At 40.9% G+C, this 25505-nt stretch overlaps 1 protein-coding gene and 1 long non-coding RNA gene across 4 annotated transcripts in view; one reads left to right on the top strand and one right to left on the bottom strand.

The window, feature by feature from the left end:
* The window catches only part of RAPGEF5 (Rap guanine nucleotide exchange factor 5), a 159499-nt gene that overhangs the window by 79751 nt on the left and 54243 nt on the right, over positions 1–25505 (bottom strand). For 2 of the 3 annotated variants that reach the window (XM_048303609.1, XM_048303627.1), the window contains exons 8-9: positions 18994–19070; positions 13296–13421 (exon numbers count right to left, since the gene is read on the bottom strand). In XM_048303609.1, the coding sequence (XP_048159566.1) occupies positions 13296–13421; positions 18994–19070 (203 nt within the window). The remainder of the gene's footprint in view (positions 1–13295; positions 13422–18993; positions 19071–25505) is intronic. The other variant, XM_048303617.1, reaches the window with a different exon arrangement.
* On the top strand, positions 230–24743 carry LOC125325964. The gene is made up of 3 exons (XR_007203636.1): positions 230–709; positions 6975–7074; positions 24356–24743. It is a non-coding gene; the product is annotated as an uncharacterized LOC125325964 (long non-coding RNA).

Raw genomic sequence — 25505 nt, 5'->3', positions numbered from 1 at the left:
GCAAATTCGTAACAACGCATTTTAATGGAAAATATTCATATCCTAAAAAGTGGTAAAGCATTAGAAGTCAAAAAGCTGAATGTCAAGATACTAAAAATGAAAGTGTTTCTCTACATTGTGTCTGCCAGGAAAGCAAGAGCTCACACGACATTTGGCAGTGATTTCCCATGATGAAGCAAGTCTTTGGTTCTTTCATTTCCATAAAAGCCCTAGTCTTTTTAGAGGTAGCTCCTAGCTCTTTGCCCTTAACAAAGCAATAGAGATAAAGTTCATTAAGTATATTGTCTAAGGTAGGAAAGTGAAGAAGTTTTGCTGTAGCAAGCACTTAACCTGTGCACGAAAAAGAAAATAAAATAATTGGAACAAATTATTTCTTACAAAAGCAAAGGTGATATGGACATATCAGTATTGCATGTTCTGCTGAGTTCACAAAATTACCTAAATGAAGAAACTCTGGAATGGGATGTATTATTAGACTTCAATCAATAGGATTTTTTTCAAGCAGGTTGGGCATCCAACCATTTGATGCAGATCTTTTCCACACGCGAGAACACTGGAATACCGGAAACTGCAGCATTAATGAACTACAAGGAAGACTGCAAATGCCTATGATTTTAGAGTTAATTTTGACAATAAAATAGTCAAGCAACTTTTACAGATTTTTGATACTTCTGTTGAAATGCTGAATCTTCATTTCCTCTTACATCAGGTAAGACATGAATTTTTACATACTTAAATGAGTAAATTGCTATTTGTTTCACTGTTTCTATTCTTAGGGGATCCTTAATATATATTGAACATCACACAGATTAAAAACTACTAGCATTTTAAAACAACAATTATATGCATGATTTACTGTGTAACTTTTGTCTAATGCAAATATTTACTATTTACATGTCACTGCAATAAAAACAGTATGTGTCAATTGATTAACCAGTAAAACTATTAGACAGAACTGGAGAGCATTGCTACAGCAGCTGCAAAGGAAAATGGTGTGGTGAAACTGTAGCCTTTTTCCCTACATAGTAGAAAACTAAGTTTTGGTCTGGGGAAGAGACAGTCATAACTGCACATATACATATGTGTGCCTGTGTGACAGCTGAGGGTGGGTGAGTGAGAACAGACGAGTTACAGGGAGCATACGGCCACCCAGTGCAAGAGCAGAGCAGCTCTGCTCTACGGATGGCTGCGGATCCCACACAAATCAGCACACATACCCACAGCTCTGCTGTGAAATTGGAACATGTTCCTCCAGTTCCTGCATACATTCCAACAAGGAAGTGTCTAAAACGAAGTAACAGAGGCAGATCTTTAGGGGTCCCTGGAAATAAGAGCGATAGCTGATGCTCTGAGAAAGAGTTTATAGAGGTCATTTTTAAGAAAGTACCTGATTTGAGTATCACACATTAAAAAACTGCCACCTGAAGCAAGTTGCAGGTGGTTCAGGTGTTCAGACTTAAAAAGGGTAGCTGCTTCAAACTATCTGTAGTATCACTCAGCCACCCAGTGCACTCTAACTACTCAAAAACCCCTTCTGATGACCAAGACTCAGGTTTTAATCTGACAAACTGAAAAGGAGGTTGAAACTTTTTCAGAATCTGCTAGACAAAAACCTGATGCAATCTGAAAAGAGGAAGAGGAGGAGAGGACTGTCAGAACAGATGGGTCAGCAGGAGAAAACAGCTTCTTTATGCTAACAACTGAAATTGTGTGTTTAAATGACTGGTTCATTCTACAGTGTGAAAAAGGGTTCCATAAGTAGTCTTACTCATAAGTAAGAGATTATCTTTGCTTTTAGCAAGGTATGCAGTTTGTTTAATGAATAAATATGTACAGCACATGCACACATAGGCAGGTGTCTCTACAGAAGAAGAACTGGGGGACCATGAGCACTGCAAATTTCTTGGTGGAGAAGGATTCTGCCATGTCCTTAGTGAAATCCTGAAAAAGGCCCCAGATGCAGGAGGCCATCACCTGCAATGTGCAGAAATTGATAGCTTCCCAGTGCAGCACTGGACACTGCTCAAACTCTGCTGGAAAAATCTTGCAATGCCAATAAAAAAGCAGGTAGGAAAACCTTCTACCTAGGCTTAATTTACTTCTTCTGTCTCGGTGGGAAATAGGAGTAAAGAACTCACTGCAAATAGAGTTCTGCTTAGAAGCCACATGCTTCTTTTATATAAGTTCATCAAAATCCAAGAAACCAAAAAGAAATCAATATAGCCCAGTGATTAGCTCGATACAGGTACTGCATAGAGCCTGGCAGATTTTTAGACAGACTGAATTAATGTGTGGATTCCACTGAAAAGATTCAGTTTTCTCACCTGAGGAGACAAAGCCAAAGTGTCGGCACACTTTCCAGCTATTTGCTATGCACACAAGGAAGCCCAGGCCTGAATTTATCTGTTTTTTAGCTCAAAGCCTGAACAACCAAGCTTTGCATATGAGAACTGAAATTCTGTCCACTTCAGTCAGCTCTGATTAGTGTCTTCTCTGACCCTGACCACATCTAGTCTCTATTAACTTGCTAATATGGCCAAACAGCATATATTACAAACAGTAAATCGATTTAACAGTTGTATCTGTTTCCACATATATGTTTTAAACATTCCTGTGGTGAATAATCCCCTACTTGCAATATCAAAAGTATTTTGTAAAAAGGCCTAAACTGATGCTGTACTCATTGAACAAATATTAGTGCCTCTAAAAACAGAAGAGACACTGTGATATTGCAACCAAACCAAAAAGGTGATGCACATTTGCATTCTGTGCTTGTCTCCTACTCTGCCAAAAAGAGCAGGTTCTTCTTTGTTCATCCCAGCAACAGACTACGTAGGAATGCTGCTCCTGATACAATACACAGGTCTACTCCCCTCACCTCCCAGGGAAAATGGAGATTAAATGAGGGATGGTGCTCTCAGTCCAGCCACCTCAAATGAGAAAGCAGCATCAGCTAGGCTGGCAGGGGACAGAGCTGATGCTCAGCAGCCAACAAAGGCATGTGAGCTGTGGGCCCTTCCCTTGATCAAACAGGGCTGTGTAGCTCAGCATCACCCCCTGTTCAGGGCTTACCCTTGTTCAGAGACTGGAAATCCATCTAAGATTTGATCTTCAGCAAGCTGTTAAAGGAATTACCAGCTACTATTCATGCTCTTCCTGAGTTAGGTCATCCTATTATTTTCCCAGTCATCAAAAGAGGCTAAAGTACTTTTTCCTGCAACCAGCAACTGCTGCCGCTCCCACACGTCAGAGCCTTCCCCGCTCGGATGCTCACGTTCCAGGCAGTGACAAAAGGAGCTGGGAACTGCCTGCTGCACAGTATCAGAAAATATATTCGAGGAAGGCTGCAAGGTCATTGCTAATTTCAAACCCTGTTTCATGTTTCCACATGAAACACCTAATTAAAATTTTTCACTGAGTAGTTAAAATGAAATCTGTGCATATGCACTTGAGACCACATTTTCATGTGCTGTGAATTAGAATACAGGAGGTGCTGCACACAGCGGTAGGAACGCTAAGCGAGGAAGGAGAGGGGAATACCTGCTTTGATTTAGAGGCAGATAGTCAGCAAAACTACCACTAATCGCCTGGGTTTTCACTCCTTTGCTCTTTGAGCTGCCACACAGAACCAAGAAAAATGGATGCAAGTGGTGTATTAACTGCTACCAAATCAGCGTCCTCCACAGGTGGCCATGTGTCAAGCACATCTTGCAAAATGCCACCACCTTCCATGGCTATAGTGTGACAAAAGCATTAGACCCTACAGGCTATACCCTACTCTCATCAAAAAAATATCTATTAACATCAGCAGGGGCTGAATTAAACTTTAAAATGGAGGCACAGTGAGTGACAGAATGGCCATAGCAAAAAGACTGTTTGGGGGAAGATTTTAGGGAAGTTTCATGATTAAAATAAATAAATCCTAGGGAAAAAAAAGAAGCCTGCAAAAAATACAAGGTCAAAGTGTCCTTACATTCCTGCTGTGTATGTGGTTCCAACAATGGAGGCAGAGATAGCCACTTTACAGCTGCCACTGTTCCAAAAAGTCCTCAGTGCAGATAGCCTGACTCTGGTCCAGGAGAAGCAGCTGAACATAGGAAAAAGGCTGTCTCCCCACTGGCATGCTCCAGGTGGTCTCCAGAGCGTGTCTGCAGGAACAGATGCCAACAAATGCTGTCAGCATTTATTCCAATGAGGTCCTGACACAGGCCTCATAGACTCCAGAGCATCCTGCCACTGGAATCACACTGACTTTAGCATAAACTCCAGATCTTACTACAGAATTTGCTCCTGTGTAGTTTCTATTCCAAACAAAGCAAAGCTTGACATGTAGAAATGTGTTCACCTGTTTAATGACACTCGCCAGGTATCTTCTGCGTTACTGGCCCAAATCTGCAATGAAACTGAACGTTCTTCCTGAACTTATTCAGGAGGATAGGAGGAAAAAGAAAGAGAAAAAAAGGAAACCTGAAGCACTGAATCCTTTTTACATGACTGATCTCTGGGCAGACTACCAAATCTCAGACAATTTCCAAAGAGGAAGCTGTGGTAGACAGCCATCAGATTCTAGCCTATCAAAAAGTTTTCCAGTTATCTTGGATATTTCTTTTCAGCCAGGTCCAGACTATGAGCCAAAATGAGATGTTCTTGATTGGTTTAAATTCCAAAAGAAAAGTCTGGTAAAGCTGTGAATTACTTAAAAGTTCTGCATCACTGAAAGGCGAAGGACAAAATTACTTCCGAAATTCAGAAACTGCTTGAAATTTCTGACCTAAGTTTGCATGGTACATAGTCAAAGCATGATCAACTTTTCTTTTTAATCTCCTTGAATTTAGGTAACAAATTCCCTAACTTTGATGCCATGATGATTTTTTGCCTTTTCTTTTATACCCCTTTTATACCCCTTTTATACCTTTTTACAACTTCTGTATTCTTAGTGGTTTTTAGCCTACATTTTTAGACTTGTTTGTCAAGCTAAGAGACTAAACATTTTAGAAGCTTCGTAGTTAGGAATCAGAATGCCCCAAACACTTTGTAAACTAAGATAGAACCATCCAGGGGAAGGTTCCTTGGGGAGAGGGGCTCACTCGAGCCTCTCATTGGGGAATCTTTGATAGGTATGCTAATTAGTAAGACCTATAATGTTATACCAGATCTATTGGGGGTGTGCATTGGGGTGTGCATTGGGGTGCATTCCACCTGGATGTGGTGCACCTCAGGATCCTTAAAATAAATACCAAGGTGAAACCCCTTTTTCCCTTCTAACTATGTTTGATTCTCGATTTTAAGACCAGGAAAAGGTATCAACTTGACAGAGAGATCCAGACACCTTTGTTATTTGGACTTCCCAGAAAAAAGGTAGAAGTAGCTTTACAGAAGTAGATGGCAGGACACATCCACTGTATTATCAGCATAACTGGGAATTTATTGATGTCATAAATCAGGAAATGGAGAAAGGAACATTCAGAATGTCATCAAATGTATTTATCACACAGAGAGAGGAGCAATTTAATGTCAGAAAACAAAAGAGCAGGTGCTTTGAATTCATAAACTGGTAATTTCTACTTCTCTAGAGGGAGACTATGAGATTGATTCTCTGTAAGCCTTTCGACAGTCTAGAAACACAAGCAGATTAGTGGTTCAAAATCTGGAGAGAAACACAGAAGCAGAGGACAGTGACAACCTGCAGATTGCAGCTCTCAAAGAGTTTCTCTACTTCTTCATGTGGATAAATGGAGGAAGGGCAGGACCAAGGAACCATGCTTTCAGTCGTGGTACCACCAGAACTGTGTAGTGCTGACCATGATAAACAACACTCCTGTCCTCTCCCTGCTCCTGGATGTTGACCCCCATTCATCACTCACCCCCTTCTTTGCACGTGTGTGCCTTCATGAAGCCACTCGGTGAAACACAGGATCTAGATTAAAATACTGCCAACCAAAAAAATGCAAGGACATTTCATTTGATCCAGTTCAGTTTTTGGATTGGGTAAATCACAAGGCTTTGGGGAATTAAGGAGGATGACTGTGTTTCACCAGGAGCAGCAGAGTAGCTCTCGCCAGCACAGGTCATCCCTGACACCATATCTCATTCTCACCCCATATCCATCTCCCCATAATGTGAGGGGAACCAATCCAGTTGGAAAATAACCCCACAAGGAAGGTGTATTTATTTTATTTTTCAGCTTCATTATTCCCAGTGTCTTTCCACAAAGGAGCACCACATGGGCCAGCCCAGGGCTGGGGACAAGCGTTTGGGGCAGCACAGCCCCTGAAGCGGTGCCTGAGGACCCAGAGGCTGCACAGTGACTGCAACTGTTTGGCCTCACCTCAGCTATGCTCAAGATTTTAAAAAATGATCCCCCTGTCTGTCAACATTTCAACCCACTTGCAGCTTCCTTGGGATCCCTGAACCACGTCTCAAGGATCCCAAAGCAATTCCTCAACATTCATTAACCACTATGGGTTTTATGGCACCCTTCAAGGTTCCACATATTTAAGACCTCATTTTAACCTGGGTAAACAAAGGTGCAGAAAAGTGATGAGATTTGAAGAAGCTTATTTATTAAATAACCAACTGAGTCAAAAATAAAAATTCAAAGTTCTGGCTCCCAGGTTTTAGCCTGCTAAATACTATATGCCCTTTTTACCCCTTTCAACACAGGAGCTAAGTTATTTTCCCACACAAGAATGAGTCACCATTCCACTCTAAAGAAAGCCTAACATGCAAAATGTGTATGTGGAATTTCCTCCTATACAAAGTAGTATAATGTTACAGAATAAATCAAAGAGGAGAAAATTAGCCTTTCTTTTCTTTTAAACACCATGATGAGCATCTGGAGGAAAGAAAGTATTGTGGGAATATGTAACTTGACTTCAAGAAAAATAGTGAGGTTTCCACTCAATGCGTTCCTATGCTGTGTTCACAACATATCGTGGGAGCACAAGAATGACTCTAGTGCTTTTTTTTACAAGGAGAAGGATCACATAATTTCACCACTATTTTGCACTCCTGGCAAGAGGACATTCTCCTCCAAAACTTTGGCCACATTAAGCAGACTCAACAAAAGGAATGGTAAGTCCTCTTAAAAGTATGTAGCAAATAAGAATAATTCTGTTATTATTTTAAAAGTGCTGCAAAAGACTGAAACAAGGATTTTCCTAGCATGCAAATGATCCCAGTCCTACATCTGAGCAGAAGGATCTTTATCTCTGGCAAACTTTTTCCATTTCAAAAAGATGCCTGTGCCTGTTCCGTACTAGAAAAAACAAAATCTTGGGACCTGCAGAAACCTTTTCTTCTCAGAACATAAACAGGTTGGCTTATGAAGAACAGGTGATCACCTGGGGCTATGCATTCATTCCAGCAGATGAAAAATCGACTATCTGGAATAGGACATTCTCTTCAGAACATGACAGAACTAGATTTCACTCCCTGTTTCCCCTGATTCAGACCAGAGACTTGAACTTCAGGTTACCTCCACAGCAAACATGTACCTAACTCTTACTCAACAAGGAGGTATAAACTGACAACCTCATTGACAGATTCATTTTTTTCTTGGCTTGTAATTGAAGGCTAAATTTGCAAACGATCATCTTACCCTGGTACAGCTCTCTCTGCTGATGCTGGTGGGTCTAAGAGGTATAAAGAGAAATAGCGAACTCCCGTGCTGACATGCCAAGTCCGTTCTGTTGAAATGACTTTAGACATCTACAGCACCTCATAGCTATTCAAGCCATGAAAGTTTTTGCAAAACTGTGCTATAGTTGTTATGACCACTTGACCCACAGCTCTGCAAGAGATGCAGAGCAGCTGCCAAGAGTCAAAAGTAGTAAATCTGCTCCCAAGCTACTCAATAGGTCTGTCCCAAGCAGAGCAGATACAACAAAAGTGATCATGTTTTTAGAAAGTAATGCACAGATGTCAGTCCCTGACTGTATTCAGACGTCATTTGATGTATTTTAAAGAATATTTTTCCATCAGAGCCCTGATTACTGACCATCAATCCAGCAGTACATCAGCACAATGCCACAGCTTTGTCAAGCTAACAAAAGCTGCAGCTCTGGACATGTCCTGACATTGATTCTTGTCTCCTTGCAGGCGTCCAGCTGGGCACCCTAAAAATATCCCTGGTGTGTCATGGCTGGAATTTCCTTAAAAAATTCCTTGGTTGTGAGTAATCCATACAACCCAAGGCTCTAAATCATTAATCTTCTGTTGTGAGCCTTTTAACAGCTTCAGCTCAACCACTAACCTGCTTCAATGAGCAAATCATCTGTCTTCCTAATGAGACCACTGACTACAAAAGTTAGTACCCAGCAAATTAACAGAACTGTTCTTCAGTATCTGTTTTCTTTCTGAAAACATACCTGCCTCATATAATATATCTCTTTCATCTTGAATTAAGTCACAGAATCAATACACTCAAGCTGTATGTACTTATGTACCTTTAAACAGTACATAATTCTAATTAATATATAGATTAATCTGTAAAGGGATTACAGGGTGGATTTAGGAAATGTTCCCCTTCCTACTGATTCAGGGAAGTACTGGAAGAGCCTCCTTTGAACATTATTGTCAGTTTGTGAACGTCTTATTCAGTGGATCTGACTATGAAAATGATACTATAATCTAAAGAATATTCTCCCCATTTGCTGAGGTGAAAAGCCCTTTTACAATTTTACTATGACACTATAAACAGGCATGATTTTCTTAATGAGAGCAACACTTCATTGAAATATTAACTGGAAATACTGTACAACGCATTTTCACATCTGTTATAAAGGCATGCTTTAACTGAGTTGTAGCTGACTAAAAGGAATTTCAAAAACTATGGTTTAGTGCAAATATGTCTCGAATGCATCCCAAATGTATGCTGGAGGGAAAAAGCTATGATAAATTACTTCGAATGGCTTTACATACACAGCTTGCTTTCTATATTATAATTAATGCTAATAATAAGCAAACCTCTCCAAAAAGCAGGCTCGCTCTGTAGCTGAATATTTCAATACAGATTTTTCATCTATTTTCTGTCAAAGTAATTTTTTTAAGGAAATGAAATATTTAAATTACATAAAAATACAAATATCCAGTTTCACATTTCCCGAGGGTTATGATTTGCATGTAATGATAAAATTAGAACTGCAAGCTTGCATAGTTTTTTTTACTCTATCCCATATTTGATACTAAAATAATTTCTGTGTATTTTAGACAATCATTTCACTTTATTTATTTATCAATACATTGTAGGAATGCAAAAGCACAGAGAATAAGCTTATCTGCCTATTTAGAAGCTTATTTAGTACTATTTACTTTCTACTCATTAGCAAAGCTGAAGTTTTAGGAAACCTAACACATACGGTAGGTTCAGTGCCTTAATTAAGCACCTTATTCTAACACATTAGCAAGTGCGAGTGGAGAGAAAAAAATCATTGTAATTTAGTTTTTGTTTTTCTCTACAAGTCTGGGAGCACCATTATGGCTAGAGCACTTTGCAAACACTCTATTCACCAGAGAAGATGTTGGCACTGTGTGCTACCAAGGAACACCAGTTCCAAAATACCAATCTAACCTGGTCACTGTCAGCTTCCAGTGTCAAAATCAATTAAGCAGCTCACATATAACAGAGACTGAGCACAGAACTTCTTAAATTAGGAGAGTTGTTCAAAGCTCTTTTTCGTTCAGACCATAAATGTGAAAAGAAACCATAGCATACCAGAAAACTTTAAAAAAAAAGCAGTATGGACTTTCTGATTTTGTACAAATCATCTTAGATATATATACATATCCCAATTTTACAGCCTCCAGAACACAGCCAGACTAAAGGAATCCCTTTTCCCACCCACTACAGTTCCAAACCAAGTTTTTCTCCAGTGAGCCAGGCAGCTGTCACGTATTTTCCCTCTTCCAGACCATCTGCTTTTTCTGAGAAAAAAATTACATTTCATCTCCTGAACTAGAAACCCAAACCAATCCATGCTTCACCTGCTCCTTGTGGACCAGAGACCTCCAACACCACACCTTAAAGAACACCTCTAGGTACTTTATCTGCTTGAAAACCACTTGTGCATACACATCTGTCATCTATCTTCTTTAAGTGAGTCATTAACTTCTGTCCTCAAACTGAGATGAAGATGGTGACTATTTATTTGAATGACAGGAGAGTTTACCAGTCCTCCTAGTCATCCAGTCTAGCTCTCTATCACATGCCACACCTCATTCACTGTACTGCAAAGAGTATTGGGGTACCAAATCAGTACCAAATTCAATTAGGCTGAGAACCCTTTCTTCTTCACAGGAAAGTACAAGAATCATAAAAGCTCAATTGTAATACATTTATATTTTCTGTTAGTGCTGGAAACCCATGTGAGGCTGTACTGATCTGAAGAGACCTGCTTTAGAAACACAGTGGGTATAACACCCAGAGGAGCCACAACTCCATTTCCCATCACATACCGGGGACACAGTACCGGCAGAGAGGAATTATGCATATGCACAATTCTAATCCCATGTTCAAGTTGGAGTTTTGAGGTTTTTTCATATTCCTGGAGGAGAACAAACTAGAGGAGAAATCTGCTTCAGGCAAAATTTCCCACTGGCCATCCTGGAAAGAGCAGCTTAACTTCCAGGCAGGGCATAAAGCCCACAGCTTTTAACAGTGACACTGGCCCAGGCTGACAGAAACACATAGCCCTGCAAGCCAGCAGCATTTCTGCTTTGAGCTGGGCTGCCAGGAGGCAAGCCTGGATAGCAGGCTCTCCAAGGGCAGGGAGAACAGCCTGGCAGGGTGTTCAGGCGTCTCATTTACAGACTGCATGCCATTCCTTTGGGGAAGGCAGATCATCCAAGAAAGCCCAGTTTGAGCTCCCCAGGAGGGAAAGCTGGGGAAAGCTTTAGTGCAGGGATACTTGCTGAGAAATGAGGGTCCAGTGGAAAATGCACAGAGCATCTCCATTTTACTCCTGCACTGAGTGCCCATCACCCTGTGTTACTAAGAAAGCAGTGTAAAATAAGCTATGCTTTTAAAAACAAACAAAAAAAAAGAAAGATGGGCATGTTGCACATAATAAGGATACCACACCCTGAACATGTTGTTCCCTTAACATTCACAGTGAGTCCAAGGGACTGATAGTAAGCCAATGCCAATGAATCTGCCATCACTTTTGTAGCAGCAGGATGAGGTGGGAAGGTCTGAAATCCTGGATCCAAGCAGTACTCACTACAATTCAGCCTGCTGCTTTTCTCCTTGGAGAAGAGGGGGGATATCTGCCTGGAGCAGTGAACCCTGCCCAGCCAGTCAAATCCTGTCACCTGCACGTGCACCAGATCAGCTCTCAGACCACAAGGGAGGAAGGGAGGGAGAGGAAGGGATGGAAGCTCACAGCTTCCTGAACATTTGCAACCCACTGCCCTGCCACGGCAACGTGTGCATTTTTTCCACTGAAAGTTAGTTACCTGAGTCAGCTAAACTGAGAAGCTACGACAAACCTTGCCCATGTTCAGTATGCCTTCTTGGTGACTATTCCTAACGAAGGCAGTAGTCCAGCTGGGGGCTTACCAGACACACCCACAACGAGGACTGTAAGGCTCCCTTAGGTCTGGGCATGGGCTGCCTAGACCCACCCTACAACAACCAGCAAAGGGCAGAACAGGGGGAAGAAGCACACCATGATTTATTATTGCCAGCACTAGCTGTAAGACATTCCCCACCCAGAAATAAAGGGCACATGAGGAATGACCTGGGCTTCTGCAGTCTCTCAGGAGACAATTCTCTTTGCTGTCACCTCTAAAAGCATGTCCTAAAGGTCTAAAGGCATATCCTTGTCTGAGAGCAGTAATTGCTGTGTTATACTGCTCAGAACGGGCATGAGCAAATTGCTTGAGCTCCTGCTAAACTGAAGCCACTCATCTCCTAAATAGCAGCAACTGCTAAGTACCATACTTTTCAAAAGGAGAAGAAAAGCTGAGTGCTTCTTTCCTTTCCATTTTTGGAACTCTACTGTAATCTGTGCAGCTACACAGCTGCAGCTGCCTTCACAGCACCCTTTGCAATGACCATTTTGCTGCTACCAAAGTAGCAGCAAAAATATCCACTGAATTTTTTGAGTATCAGTCCCAACAGTCCCCTCTCATCTATGCCCATATATCTGTAATCCTGTTTCCAAATCCTAAAACACAATAGAAATCTTCCCTGGTTTAAAATCTTCTTTGCTTGAGCACCTAAACTTTTAATTGTGCTTTGTGGATACAGTTTAAAGGTATACAGAAATTCTCCCAGATGTCCATTGCTGGCAGGTCAGCTGAGAAACAATTTAATCTTGGGGAATTAGCCTGGCTAATTGCCTCCTCCCTTCTGCACACCTCCTGATACAATTACACATCTAACTACACCAGACCAGACCCTCTACACTACCGAGCAGAACAGCATGAAACTCTGAAATAAGATTTCATCATTCTCTTTTCCTTATTTCAGTAGGAATGAACTTGCAGATAAGCTGAAAAGTATTTCTTTTCTAAAGCACGTGTCTTTTTTCTACTGTCCGGTGAGCCAAAAATGGAATAAATTACATATACATAATGGCAAGAGACATGAGGACTAGATGGGATTTTTGTTGTTTCTTGCAGTTGTTATCCTCTGCACCTTTAGATGAATATGCAATCAGAGAGAAACCTTCACTAGGAGAACAAAATTAGGAGACATTGTCCTATAAGCAGACCAGTCAAGTTGCAGTGCGTTTTCAATCCAGTTATTAACATCTGAATAAGTGCTTTCCGAAGCATTAAACAGAATGCTGCTTTCTTCAGTGTAACTTTTGATTGAAAACACAATTTAAAAGAAAAAAACACAAACTGCTGAATTCCCTATCCAGACCATTCTTTTTAATTCATGCTGAAAAGTTTCAGCCAATGCTTGCGTCCAAATATACCCACTGTGAAGTAATTTTAAGGTAATTTAGAGTAAGTACTTGAAGCACTCATATGCCTTATACTTTATTTAAATACATCGTAGAGCCCAACAATTTGGTAAAAAGCATCCTGAAATCATCTGTTATATGTGTCTAAGATATTACTAACAGCAACCGACAGTTAATGACAACATAATAATTTAAGTGTGTTGACAATTATTGACCTGAACGCACTTTAGAGAAATGTAAACGCCAGAGGAGAGCAGCTACAGCTCCATGACTAATGTGTGCCCTGGATTCTGACCATCAGCTTTGCTATTTCAGCTTTGTGACCTAAATTTCCCTCCCCTACCAGAAAGAAACAAAAAACCCAAACAAGAAATGTCTTACTTGTTCTGCCTTTTCCAGTGCTTTTCTATCCGCCTGCAAAAACTGGCAGTTCTCTCTCGCCAGCTTTTGGACCAGCTCAATCCGTCCGATGTCATCTCTTCCCTGAAGCTTGCATAAAACTCCTGCCTTAAGGGTGGGAGAAAGAGCAAACAGATACTTAAATCCACAATCCCAGGACATGACACTGCCACAAATTTCAACCTTAAAAGAAATGCATCTGTTTTCTCATATTTGCGGTACTTCGGTGCCACTTGCTGAGCACAAACAAGTCACTGCTTCCCGGGAAACAACTGGAGAGGAACAGAGGCACATCTGAATCTCCAAATGCATCTACTCTGGAGGAAAGAAGGCAGGGCTAACTAAATCAACTGCTCCTCTGAGTGCAACTATCAGATATGCTGTGTTTTATTTGTTCCTGTCAGCCTGTTTCCTGTTACATAAGAGAACAAGAGCAAGAGGTTAAAAACTCATGGGAAAGTTAGTCAGGAACAGTCCTGGAAAAAGAATGAAGTGCAACACAAGGCACTCCTAAAAATAACAGGCTACAACTCCCTCTGCTCCCACTCCAACTATTTTTCACATATGCAAGACTCAAGAGTTAAAAGACAGTTGTGCCACATTTATTTATTCTCTAAATAACAAATCTGTATCTCTTGAATTTTGTTTAGGAGAGGAAATTATATTTGCTTTAAAAGCTATGTTAGAACTATTTTTTGGGCTAATATTCTGACAGTTAGTCAAGCTATTCTGATAGTGTTTTGTCAAAACATTCAGCACTGGTTGTTTTCTAAAAATGCCAGATAAATCCATGTAAGAAGATGGATTCATGCTTGCACACAGGCACAGTAGAGACTCAGCACAAAGTTAGCTGATATGGGCTAAATTGCTCCCTGCAAAGCCAGTGGCCGATATCACTGTCCATGATTTGGTTATGGATATAGCCTCTGCATAACTGAGACCTGGGGCGATGATACCACGCAGCTTGTATTAGCCCAGATGTTTCCTGATGGGAACAGCCTATGCCTTGGGAAGGCCCATCATGTGGCATAGCTATGATATGGCTATATGACTTCAAAGGCAATCTGCAAATAAACATTTTCCCCCCACTTCCTTCACCATTTTCTTTCTACTGTTCACCTTGAGTTTAAATGAATCAGTACCTACTCCAAAATTCACAACACATCTTGTGAGTCAGCCCCAAAACCTAGGGATCCCCTGACACGCTAACCCTGCAGGCTCCAATCCTTTGGCCTTGAGAAATTCCTGTCCATGACAGATGAAGGTGTGAGAGTGCCCACCCAAATCATCCTACAGGTCTGCTAGTTTCTCCAAGGAGGGAAGTGGGGAGTTAAGATTTCTTCAGCTGAAGAAGAAAACAAATCCACTTTATGAATAAGTGCTTTAACACTGATGGAAAAAAATAAGGTCCATGACCAAGTCCAGAGTCATCCTTACCCAACTCATTGAAAGTAATTTGTACATGCCTATATTCTTCCAGCTGGGATGAAGACATTTCCTCAGAAGCCTGCATCAGACACTTCTGCTCTGATGAAGTAAAAGATTTCAGATACAGCCTGTGCCTTGCATGTCCTGTGCCCCTCCTGAGCCCAGCCTCCTGAGGAACCCAGCTTTTCCACATAAGGAACCACTGGTTCGAAGGTCAGAAACCCTCTGAGAAAATAAGGAATTGCATTGCCTAATCTCAAATTCCTTACATAGTCTAAGTTTAGTGCCTTATCTTCTAAATCAAAGACACTGGTTTATAAACCAGTTCTGACACATCTCTTATCCCCTGCAGATCAGCAGTAAGACTGATTTTATCAAATGTGGAAGAATATAGTGAACTAGTTGTCCAGACTTGTTTAATCAATAGAGAAAAGAGGGTATTTAGGAAGAGAATTTTTTTTGGTCTACAGAGACATTTTTAAATGGTCAGATCAGTTGTTTCCTAATATTCCCCTTTTTCTCCAGCAATTTACACAGGGAACCTAAGACTTGGGAGTCTGCACTTCCAACACTTTGATGACTTGGGGACATCAGCTAAACCAAGCCTGCTTATTTTGTGGCTTCAGGATGCTTCTAGCAGAGTATTACATCAATGTAATGTAGGCTAAGGACAACTTCAAAGTGTTATCGCCTGCTAGGACTTCAGGATGATAAAGATTTGGAGTCTTTCTGGATCTGGGATCTTAGTACTGTGGAGGCACTTTTTTCGTCTTCGTTTTGTGCTGTCATGGTTTAGGAATGGCAGTCCCCAATTTAGTTCTCCCACTGCGACTAAACCAGGTGCCACTTGCTCCCTCCCCTCTCCCGTGTCCCCCACCTCCTGCAGGTAGCTGGAGAAGAGAATTGAAGGCACAAAAGGTAAAGATCACAGGTTGAGATAAGAACAATTTACTGAAACCAGCAGCTAGATAAGAAAACAAACAGTAACAGCAACAATAATAATGACAGAGAGTACAAGGAACGAATGATTCACATGGAAACCCCTCAACAACAGACAATACCCAACCACTCCCTCCTCCACAATATCCCAACCCAGAAGGGAATCCCTTCCCCCATCCCCACCAATGATGTGAGGTGGTATAGAATAACCTCTGGGTCCTGGCTATTGCAAAATGAACCGTATCCTGGCCGGAGCCAGGACACGTGCCCAAAGAAGGCAGACCATGACCTACGAGTGGCTGAACAAATATTTATTGATCTTCACAGTGTGAAGCAAAGCCCAATGGTTAAAACCACTTAAGTTATGAAGAGAGAGGGGGCGCTTCAGTTTTGGAGCAAGAGTTGGCTTCAGTATGTTCAAGTGGGACAAACATCCCAGAGAAAGACAAGGTTCCGAATGTTGGGTCTCGCTCTCTTCCACCACTTGCCCTCCACCTGTGTTCACACAGAGCGTGTTTCTGCCTTCCGCATGGATGAGCACCCCAGAGGAGCAACTCTAAAGACAAGCCCATTAGGCCTGCCACAAATATGGTCTGTATTCAAAGTGGCAATCTCATTGAAGAATCACATTGTCCTGTTTCAAATAACCACCAAGTAGAAACACTGCATTTTGACACGTCCCCTCCTCCACCATAGCTCTTTAATTTAAAGATTTGCAGAGAACATGAAAAAAAATATGTATTTAATTGGGTTTCCAGAGGATAATAAATTTCTGGGAGGGGTAAGGTATTATTAAATTAATTATATATGTTTGGCTCTGGGAGTAAAAAATGCACTTGAAACACAAAAGGCTAAACATGTTTTTTCGTAATTAAGAAAAAAAAGTTTGAATCCTTTACTTTTAGTTCTGATTTTCTCACTTATGCTGACTTTCCACTACAAATCTGTCTGCTAAATACTTGTAAGAAAACATCCAGGTCAATTAATAATTAATTGATGACAGCTTCTAAAACCTGGTTAGGAAGATGTTGGCAGTCTCCAATTACTGGTCATTTTCACTTCTCAATACAAATTTAATTTTCAGACAATATTTTGGAAGCTGTTAGACAAAAGTCACCCTACTTGTAAAGAGTAATTTTGATTTTCATTTTGTACAGGCACACATCCCCCAAAACCCTTGTTGGTGCTTAGGCCTGTAATTCATGTAGACCAAACCAGATAAAATTACTAACTTATGTGAAGGTGAAAATCACAAAGTTGCATAATTTAACTGGCTTTACCTTAATGAATGATACTTTACTAGAAAGGCTTTACTACCATTCATGGCCCAAAATCACTATAATTAAATGTGTTTATGTAATGTTTGAAATGAAATTTTTAAAAGTTTAATGGGAATGAAAGCAAATTAGTCACTACTGAGGTTGGAAAAGGGAGGATGCTGACAACATACTTTCTGTTTCAACATATCCATTGGAAAATATTCCCTCTGTAGAGGTCATAAATGAGCATCCTAGCAATGACACAGAGGTGAATTAACACGTCCCTAGGCAGACAAGAGGGGATCTTTTATTTACATAATTTACATTGTTTACAGCATGTTTGCTTTTGAAAATCCCCTTGCCAATTTTTTCCCACACTTCTGCCCCTTTTGTCAATTAACTCCGATGTAAATCAAGCGTCTGTCCCAGAGAGCAGTGTTTAGAGCAGGCACCACACCTTTCAATTCTATTAACAGAAGGTTTGTGGTGGTTTGGTTTTCTTTCACTATACCTCTCTCTCTTTCTGTAGCTGGTGATAAAAACATAATTATTACCGACTTCACCTTTGATCAACCTGAAAACTTACAAACCACATGCCACTGCCTCAAAAGACAGGAACACTTGCTCTGCTCCAGTCACATGTACAGTCCCACTGAAGTGAAAAAAAGTCATTCACTCCTTTAAAACAAACTGTATTTGGCCTTCACTGGATGTCATTTTTATGGTGCTAACAAACTGGAGCAACCACTGCTTTGGTAACACCCCTGCTCTTCTCCCAGCAGAGCACATGAACGCTTCTGTTAACTGCTCATTTAGTAATTGCATAATTTTAAGTGCGTTTCATATTCTTTCAAATTTTAGAAGCTGGCTTCCAGTCAATTAAAATCTGGGTAAATCAATGTCCCAATAATAAATTTTTATGGGCTTTTATAATTAGTTCAGGTAATCTTATTAGCTGGCATACTTTTTCTATGTCACAAATGGGAACAAACATTTTCAAGAAATTTGTAATAACTGCAGCAACTAAGTAGAACTGAGTACACACTAAATCCTTTGCCTCCCCACCCCTCCTCCCCCCCCAAAAAAAAAAAAAAGAGAATCCAACAAAAAACCAGAAAGCCAGATTTTTTGTGCAGTGAGGTCACTGTTTCCCTCTGGGTCCTTTCTATATCTCTGTAATGCACTCTTGGCTACATGGCTTGTGCCCTTTCAGCCAGGCTTGCTCACAGACATCAGCATAAATCCTGTCTTTCTTGCACACAACTTTTCAGTTTGGCAAGATGTTAGGGAGATAAATCTCAGACAGGAGCTGCGAGCTGCATATAGTGGAAGGAGAAAAGGTGGCAACTGCTGGGGAACATAACATTTGCAAGAGGAATAGAAGGAGAAAAAAACAGTCAAGACTAGGAAAAATCAATTTTAAATTAAAAGCAATAATCAGTACCAGTACAATGAGTGATACAGTTACACTTGCACAGCTTGAACGCATGAACGGAATGATTGAATGAGTTGCAGATTAATCAAAAAAGATTCACAGAATTAAAAAGGGTAAGCAATTCCACAATAAAATACTCTAAAAGGTAGTTTAGTTTCTTCTGAGCAATATCAAGTGTGCTTTGGTTGCAAATGAGGGCAGTTAGGGAAAGAAAGAAGAAGGTTGTTGCTTGCACTTGAATGACTAATAAATATTCTTATTTCATTGCATGCCTACTTACAGCGATTAAAATTCAATCAAAATGTCATATACCCTTGCCTCCTAAAACACATCTCATTTTACTTTCACATCTGGTATATGCTATGTGTATTGTCTAAAAGGAGCAGAAAGATAGGTGAAGAATGCTGTCCAATTGCAACATCATGGGATTAATTCCCAGAGTAATCATCAATCTTATTCTAAATAGTCACATAAGATGAGATCCAGCAGACTTTGTCCCTCCTACATGCTCCCTGAACAGAGCATTGAGGAAAATCCATTTCCCAGAGCTACTGAAAGCAGTTCTTCAGCTTGTAGATCTGAAAACATTTCCAAGACTCCATTAATCTTACAAATTTACCTGTGCATCAGAGGTATCCTTGAGCTCTTCTAGTCCTCTTATTTCCTGACTGCTGTTTTCTTCATTTTGATGAATTGCTAAAATAAGAAAGAGGAATATTGGAAGCAGCCAGGTTTAAATCACAAAAAAGCAGCAGAGCGGCATGGTCCACTTTAGATCAAATAGGATGACCATTCAAGGAATGTTTAAACTTTAGCATTCTAGTTAATTCCTGGAGTGGTTTTAGACAGATCCTATAAGGTACACAGACTGTCTCCCTGCACTCCCTCGGAGATCGGCTCCAGAAGTGATTGCAGACATCAAAAAAGCAGCTCAGAAAGCAATTCTGCAGTACACCTTATTGGGTTTAGAAAAATGCTAAATACTGTATACTTTATTTTTCCCCAGGCAGTAAAATCCAGTACTAAATAGTTATAGCCGTGCTACTGTTAGTCCTGATAAAACGATGACATTTAAGGAAACTCCACTTTTCCATACATTGTAACAAGATATCATGACTCATAAGCAATAAAAAAAATAAGGTCTCCCTCTTGTTCCATTATATTGCAGAAGATCAGCTCAAACGAAACAAAATAAGCAGATTTATCCCTCACCTTAGACTTGGAAAATTCTTTGTAAGCAAAGTGATCTAAATCTTAACATCACCACTAGCCATGAGAGTCATCTCCAGAAATAAATGGTAGCATATGTTTTATTGAAAGTTCTTTGCTGCTGGCACAATAGAAGAAACCAGCAACCTCACTCAGCTAACATAGGTTAAATCACTTAACACCAGCAAGTTTTGCTGGACTTTAAAGATTTGTATCACACTTGTAATCCCCAGAAGGGTCAAAATCAGAGCTAGCAGTTTATCCAGCTAAAGAAACAAGGAATCTCTCATGAAAGGACACCTCAGTCAGGCAGCATCTACCAACTTAAAAGAAAAGTAACTTTGGACTGTTCTTGACCTCTAAAATAAATTGTATGGATTTATTTTTTCTTATGCCAGGATTGCTGCTGATATTGCTATACCATACAGGATATAATTTTGTTTCTTCCCCCACAGTTATGCTATCGAAAAAAAAAAGGTAATAAAAAAGTAATTATAAAAGGGGAAATAAGTCATTCTGTCAATACAGTTTATTCCATTCCAGGATCTTTTTAAATCCATTATCAAAGGAAAACAGAGCTCTGATATAAATCTTCACCACTGGGTTTGCAGGCATCACTTTACAAGCAAACCTCTGAAATTGAAGGTGAATACTGGAAACAGAGGGTCAGACTAGAGCTGTAACAGACAGCATGTATAACGGGCATTAGATCCCAGCAGCACTTAAAGCTGGTGAAACCAAAACACTCTTGGGACATTGTGGCACATCTCTGCCCCAGCCTGGAAAAGAACAACACAATGACCCAGTAACGAGAGGGATGGCCTGAACAGCCATGTGTGGCCCTGCTTTTCTAGTGCAGGGCAGCATTTCTAAAGGCAACCCACTCTATCCAGCCAGGCTGGGGGCTCTGTGCAGCGCCTTCCCATGTAACCCAACTCCCAGCCTTCCTCCCCAGGAGCTGCCTCATCCTCTTGCACAGTCCCAGACATGCATGACCCTGTTCTACCCACTGCCCCTGTGGGAGACACAGAGCGTTCAGGACATCTATTTGTTGACCACTACAGAGCAACCTGCATGAGACGGGAACGTTGCAATGCCGGAAGGCATTAACAAATGCTAAAAATCGGTTGTTTGAGCAATTTCGCAAATTGTTAAGTTTACATTAGGAGAACATTTCCCCAGTTCTCCTTTCAATTTTCTGATTTCTTCTAAAATCAATTTGCTGTAGGCACTCATGGACAAAATATCCCCCCAGACTCTGGCTATTAATCACGGCATTTAAAGGAGTGGCACCTTGCTAGTAACAAGATCACACATCCAGGTTTAAGTGATTTACATTGATCCAGCCAGCTTTTCCAACAGTCCTGAGCAGATGGGCGCTCCACAAACAGCTGTGCCAGGGGAAAAGGTGAGTGCCTGCCAACTGGCTCCTTGTCACAGGCCTCGGTTACAAGTGTCCCCTTCCCTGCCCTGTGCCAGGGGAGCATCTTCAACCAAAGTGAACATTTGAGGAGCAGCACCTGTGGCACACCTGGCTGGGCAGGCAGCTTAGTGAGTGGAGGGTGTCTGGCCAGGGAGATAGTGACAAGCAGCAAACACCCAGAACTGAGCGCAGCAAGATCTCTTACCTGGCACAAAGGGAAAGAGAAAGAGGGTACATGTCCACAACCCCCAATGAATACAGGTATCCTTAGGTGTTGAACGATTTTAACATGAGCAGTTTTAAAGCTGACGAGAAAATTGCCTCAGTTTAAGTGTTCTCTAAGCGAATGGCTTAAAAAAAAAAGTAAGTTTTTTTATCAGCAATTTCACAATTCAACTCTAAAAAAGCCTGAATAAGTTTATCATCCAAACCCAGCTCTCCTTGGCTTCAATGTTGTTTAGACTGTGTAAGGAATGTAGAAAAGAAGCAGTAAATATTTTCTTAAAGGAAAAAAAAAGAGTCCCAGATCTCACACTGACGTTCTTACAGCTCTCTTGGGAGAGAATGAGCATTTGGCCTCTTTTTCATGAAATTTCCATCACAAACTTGATTTTTTTTGTCCTCCCTGCCTCTTATCCAAATCCATAAGAACCAGCCACAACTGAACCATTTAACTACACCCAGGGAACAACACTCAAGGAATCACATCATCACATACTTTTTTCCCATCACAAGAACTAGGTCCCTTGAAGGCTGAAGTGGCCACACAGACAAGCAACAACCCTTAATTATATTTTCTTGGTTTCTGTAGGAAAAGGTTACTATGTGTTTGTCTACAAAACAGAAAAAAACCCACATATTTCTTAAAATATTTCTTTAAATATTCTGGTATATTTAGAAATTGATTTCAGTATTTTTAGACATCATAACAACTCATAGACACCCCTTGAATTGGCCCAGGCATTGCCCTCATGGGTTATTGTGCATGCAATACAACTTCTGTCACAAAATATAAGAATTCAAGGATAATTTCCTACTTACTGTTAGCTGGCTATTTATTTTTTAATAAAAACTTTTGACATCGCCAAGCCAATGATAGGAAAACTGAGTGGAAGCTTAGGGTGGGATGGGAAAGTATTTCCCAGGCAAGTGCTGATTCTGGAACTGTACATTCAAAAAGTTGTGAACTTTGGAGCCAAGCCAAACGTTTCCTTCTCCACCACCATAATTCCAGCTTTGCTCCCTGATACAAATATCCCAGCATGTTTTACAAAGCAGCAATAACAGGGAAAGGCAAAGGTGATTTACCCTGATCTATATGTTTCTATTTAATGTTATGTTTGGGTTCAGGCTTGAGACCAAAGACGGGAAAAAAATACAAACAAATGCAGAGTGACCAATTCCCTTTTCTACCTGCAGCATTTCTCCTTTGGAGGAAAGGTCACCATGAACAAAAGAAAAATATGTCAAATGAGCATTAGCTTGCTAGTGTGCAGTTCAAATATGTCCATTTGCAAATTAGTCTAGGGAATTCAGGACTTTGATGTTTTATAGTCACTTAAGGACCATAAGGGCCATCATCTTATTTGAATTCCTTGTGCCCCCTCAGACCAGAGCTGAGATTTTGCTAGCAGATTCTTCTGTAAACTAATGTTAGAACAGGGAACTCTTGTGTGGGAGAGGCTTGTCCTTTAGTAATTCCATTTCAGATCATTATATCAGCAGAAAAAAATAAATGAAGAAATAAGAAACCAAGGTAAATCATTTGGTACCTGCTACCTCACCAGAATCAGCCATCACACCGGGGTGTGAAAGGAAAGGGATCGCAACCATCGCTCACGCTGGAACCAACTAACCGTGCTCCCCCCTGCTTTTACAGCCGTGCCACAAAGTTTAGTGTAAATTTAAGGCACTGGAAAGGATTTGTCTTTCCCAGCAGCATGGAGCACTACACACATGCTAAAGGGCTCACCTTAGCTAGACAGGCTGGCATCCAGTGAGGGTAACACCAGCAGCACTACAGACCTTCTCCTGCCTATGGAAGAATCTGCCAAGATTACCCTCAGAGCAGTGCCTCCACGACACACTCCTTATGCCACAAACTTGAAGGTAAATTAATTGCATTAATTACATTTGATGAGTAAGATTTTTTAAAGTCAGATAATAATACAATCACACTATTTCATTTTAATACTGAGTCTTGTTCAATATAGCAGAATCATTTGTCCAACTGAAAGTGGGAAGGACAGTTTAAAAAAATCCACACAAAGCAACTCCTGGAACCCACAGGGTTGTAATCTTCCCAGAGGCTTTGCTTTATTGTGCTTTCTTCCTTTTCTATAAATGAAATTTCTTCTTTCTACCCCTTCTGGCTGCAAAGATAACCTTCCCAACACAAACCAAGGCACTAGCGTCATTCTGCTGCTGCAGCCAGCCAGACTGAAACAATAACACCAGGAGAGGTGTGAACTTCCTCCCTTTGGCTTAATAGGGTGTTAACTGTGAAAGCTAATTATTTAAATGCTTAAGAAAGGACTGTCATCACAGTTAACCATTTTGCTGCCAAACAACAGGTAAGGACACCTGCCCATCTCTAAGCAGCTCGCTCCTGGAATGGCACCCACATGGCCATTCCAGGAAGCCAGTTTAGCTCCCCATCACGGCTGGCTGTCCCGCACCCCCTGTATTGACTGTTCCCCTCTGTGCGACCATAAAGCATTCGGGATTTGTGGATTGGCAAAGGATTATTACTAACCTGGCTGGGTTTGATGACCTGGTTGAGAGCAGAGCACCCAGGCTGCAGGCAGGGGACAGGACACCTCTCAAGCTAGCGCTGCTGCCAGACCCCTCGTGCCACACAGCTCCAGCTTCAGCCCTTGAGCTTGCTGTGAAACCCATCTTTGGAGCCAGGACTGCCTGCTTTCTGGGCACAACAGCCCCTAAACCACCTTCAGCAGACATGCTTCTCCACTGCCCTAGGCTGCTCCTAAGACCAAAATCACTCAGCCCACTGCAAAACCTCCGGCATGGCCTCAGTAGCAGCCTGAGCATGGGGGATTCCACTGCCAGGCTCACCTGGGACTGCACGGGCTGCATGGGGGCTTCACTGTCCTCACAGCTGCTCCAGAGGTAGCTCTGCTTGCCATACAAAGCTCGGTCCCCCCTAAGGCTACATCGCTAATGTACTCAGTGATGCTCCTTCATTTCAAATGCGGATGTTAATTTATTATTTAGTATTGTTCTTTTACCTGCTAACATCCTAAAACATCAAACCACTCTGCCCTTTGTATGATTTCAGTCTTTTCAGTACTCTGTGATCACAATTCATACATGAATCTCTTTTTTCTAGCCACTAAGTAAAAGGCACCTATATGCCTTTTACAGATAGGAGGCACATTCCCACCTTGGAAGAGGTAAAGAGCCTATTTCTGAACACAAGAACTTTGATTATTTGACAAGCCAACAGACTTCCACGACCTCATCCCTGCTGGATGGCTATAGCCTGTTGTGGGGGATTTTTTGTCCCTGTGAAACCAACAAGACCTCAGGAATCTGCAAGAATATTCCCTGGGAGAAGGCTCCAGAATTTACAGCAGCGTGCACCAGTTGATTTATTGTCAGCTGCTGAGAAGCTCACAACTTCTAGCACTCTTCTTATATTCCAAATTTTTTAAGAGGCATGTTTGTTTCTCTTCTGGATTTTTTTTTTTTTGTTAGCTTTTTTGGTTTTGTTTTGGTTTTTTTCCAGTGGAAGTTGCTAGCATGAAGCTTTCAAGAAAAAACACAAACCCCCATTTTGGTTTTTTTAATCACATAACTAAGCTAATTTCATTATTTTTGAAAACTTTACTGTTATTTTAAACAATGGAACTTGTGGTATCCTTTGTTGTTCTTTGTGGAGGGTATACAGCGAGCTCTAGAGAGGCTGGTTACTATGGCAGCTCTGAGCTGCTTGACAGTGTTATAATGTTTGCTGATGCTTATTAATTTATCAGAGTGGAAAAAAATGAATAGCTCATACTGACACCACTGGGGAAACTAAAAGCCAGGTCCTCTAGGCTATGTAAAGCACTAGTGCTGAGCAATGGAAAAGAAGATGAGCAGCCAGTAAATGCTTTGCAAACCTAGGATTTGGGGACCATTTTAGACCAGACCACATCCTCATGCATGCTCTTGCATTTTCCAAGTTCTGTTTCCAAACTAAAGGGGAAAACTAACAAGCACTGAGTATCTCTGAAATCCCCAAAAGCTGCTTGTAAGAGAGCAATAATCCCAGGAACAAAACCTTCCAAGAGAGAATTGGTTCCTTATTTACCATGAAAGGGTAATCTTTTCCCAGAAATTACTGAAAAGAGCAAGCTTTTTAAGCTCATCTTTAACACGTTTCCTTTTATTAGCAATACAAAAATTGCCTTTGAGCTTTCTTATTCCTTCCCACAATTTCTGCATATATATATGGAAATTATCATACAGATTTCCCTTCACTGAGTACATTACAT

Source organism: Corvus hawaiiensis, chromosome 1 (genome assembly GCF_020740725.1).
Source record: "Corvus hawaiiensis isolate bCorHaw1 chromosome 1, bCorHaw1.pri.cur, whole genome shotgun sequence".
Lineage (NCBI taxonomy): Eukaryota > Metazoa > Chordata > Aves > Passeriformes > Corvidae > Corvus > Corvus hawaiiensis.
Note: the sequence above shows the minus strand (reverse complement) of the source record. Positions and strands in the feature narration are given on the sequence as shown.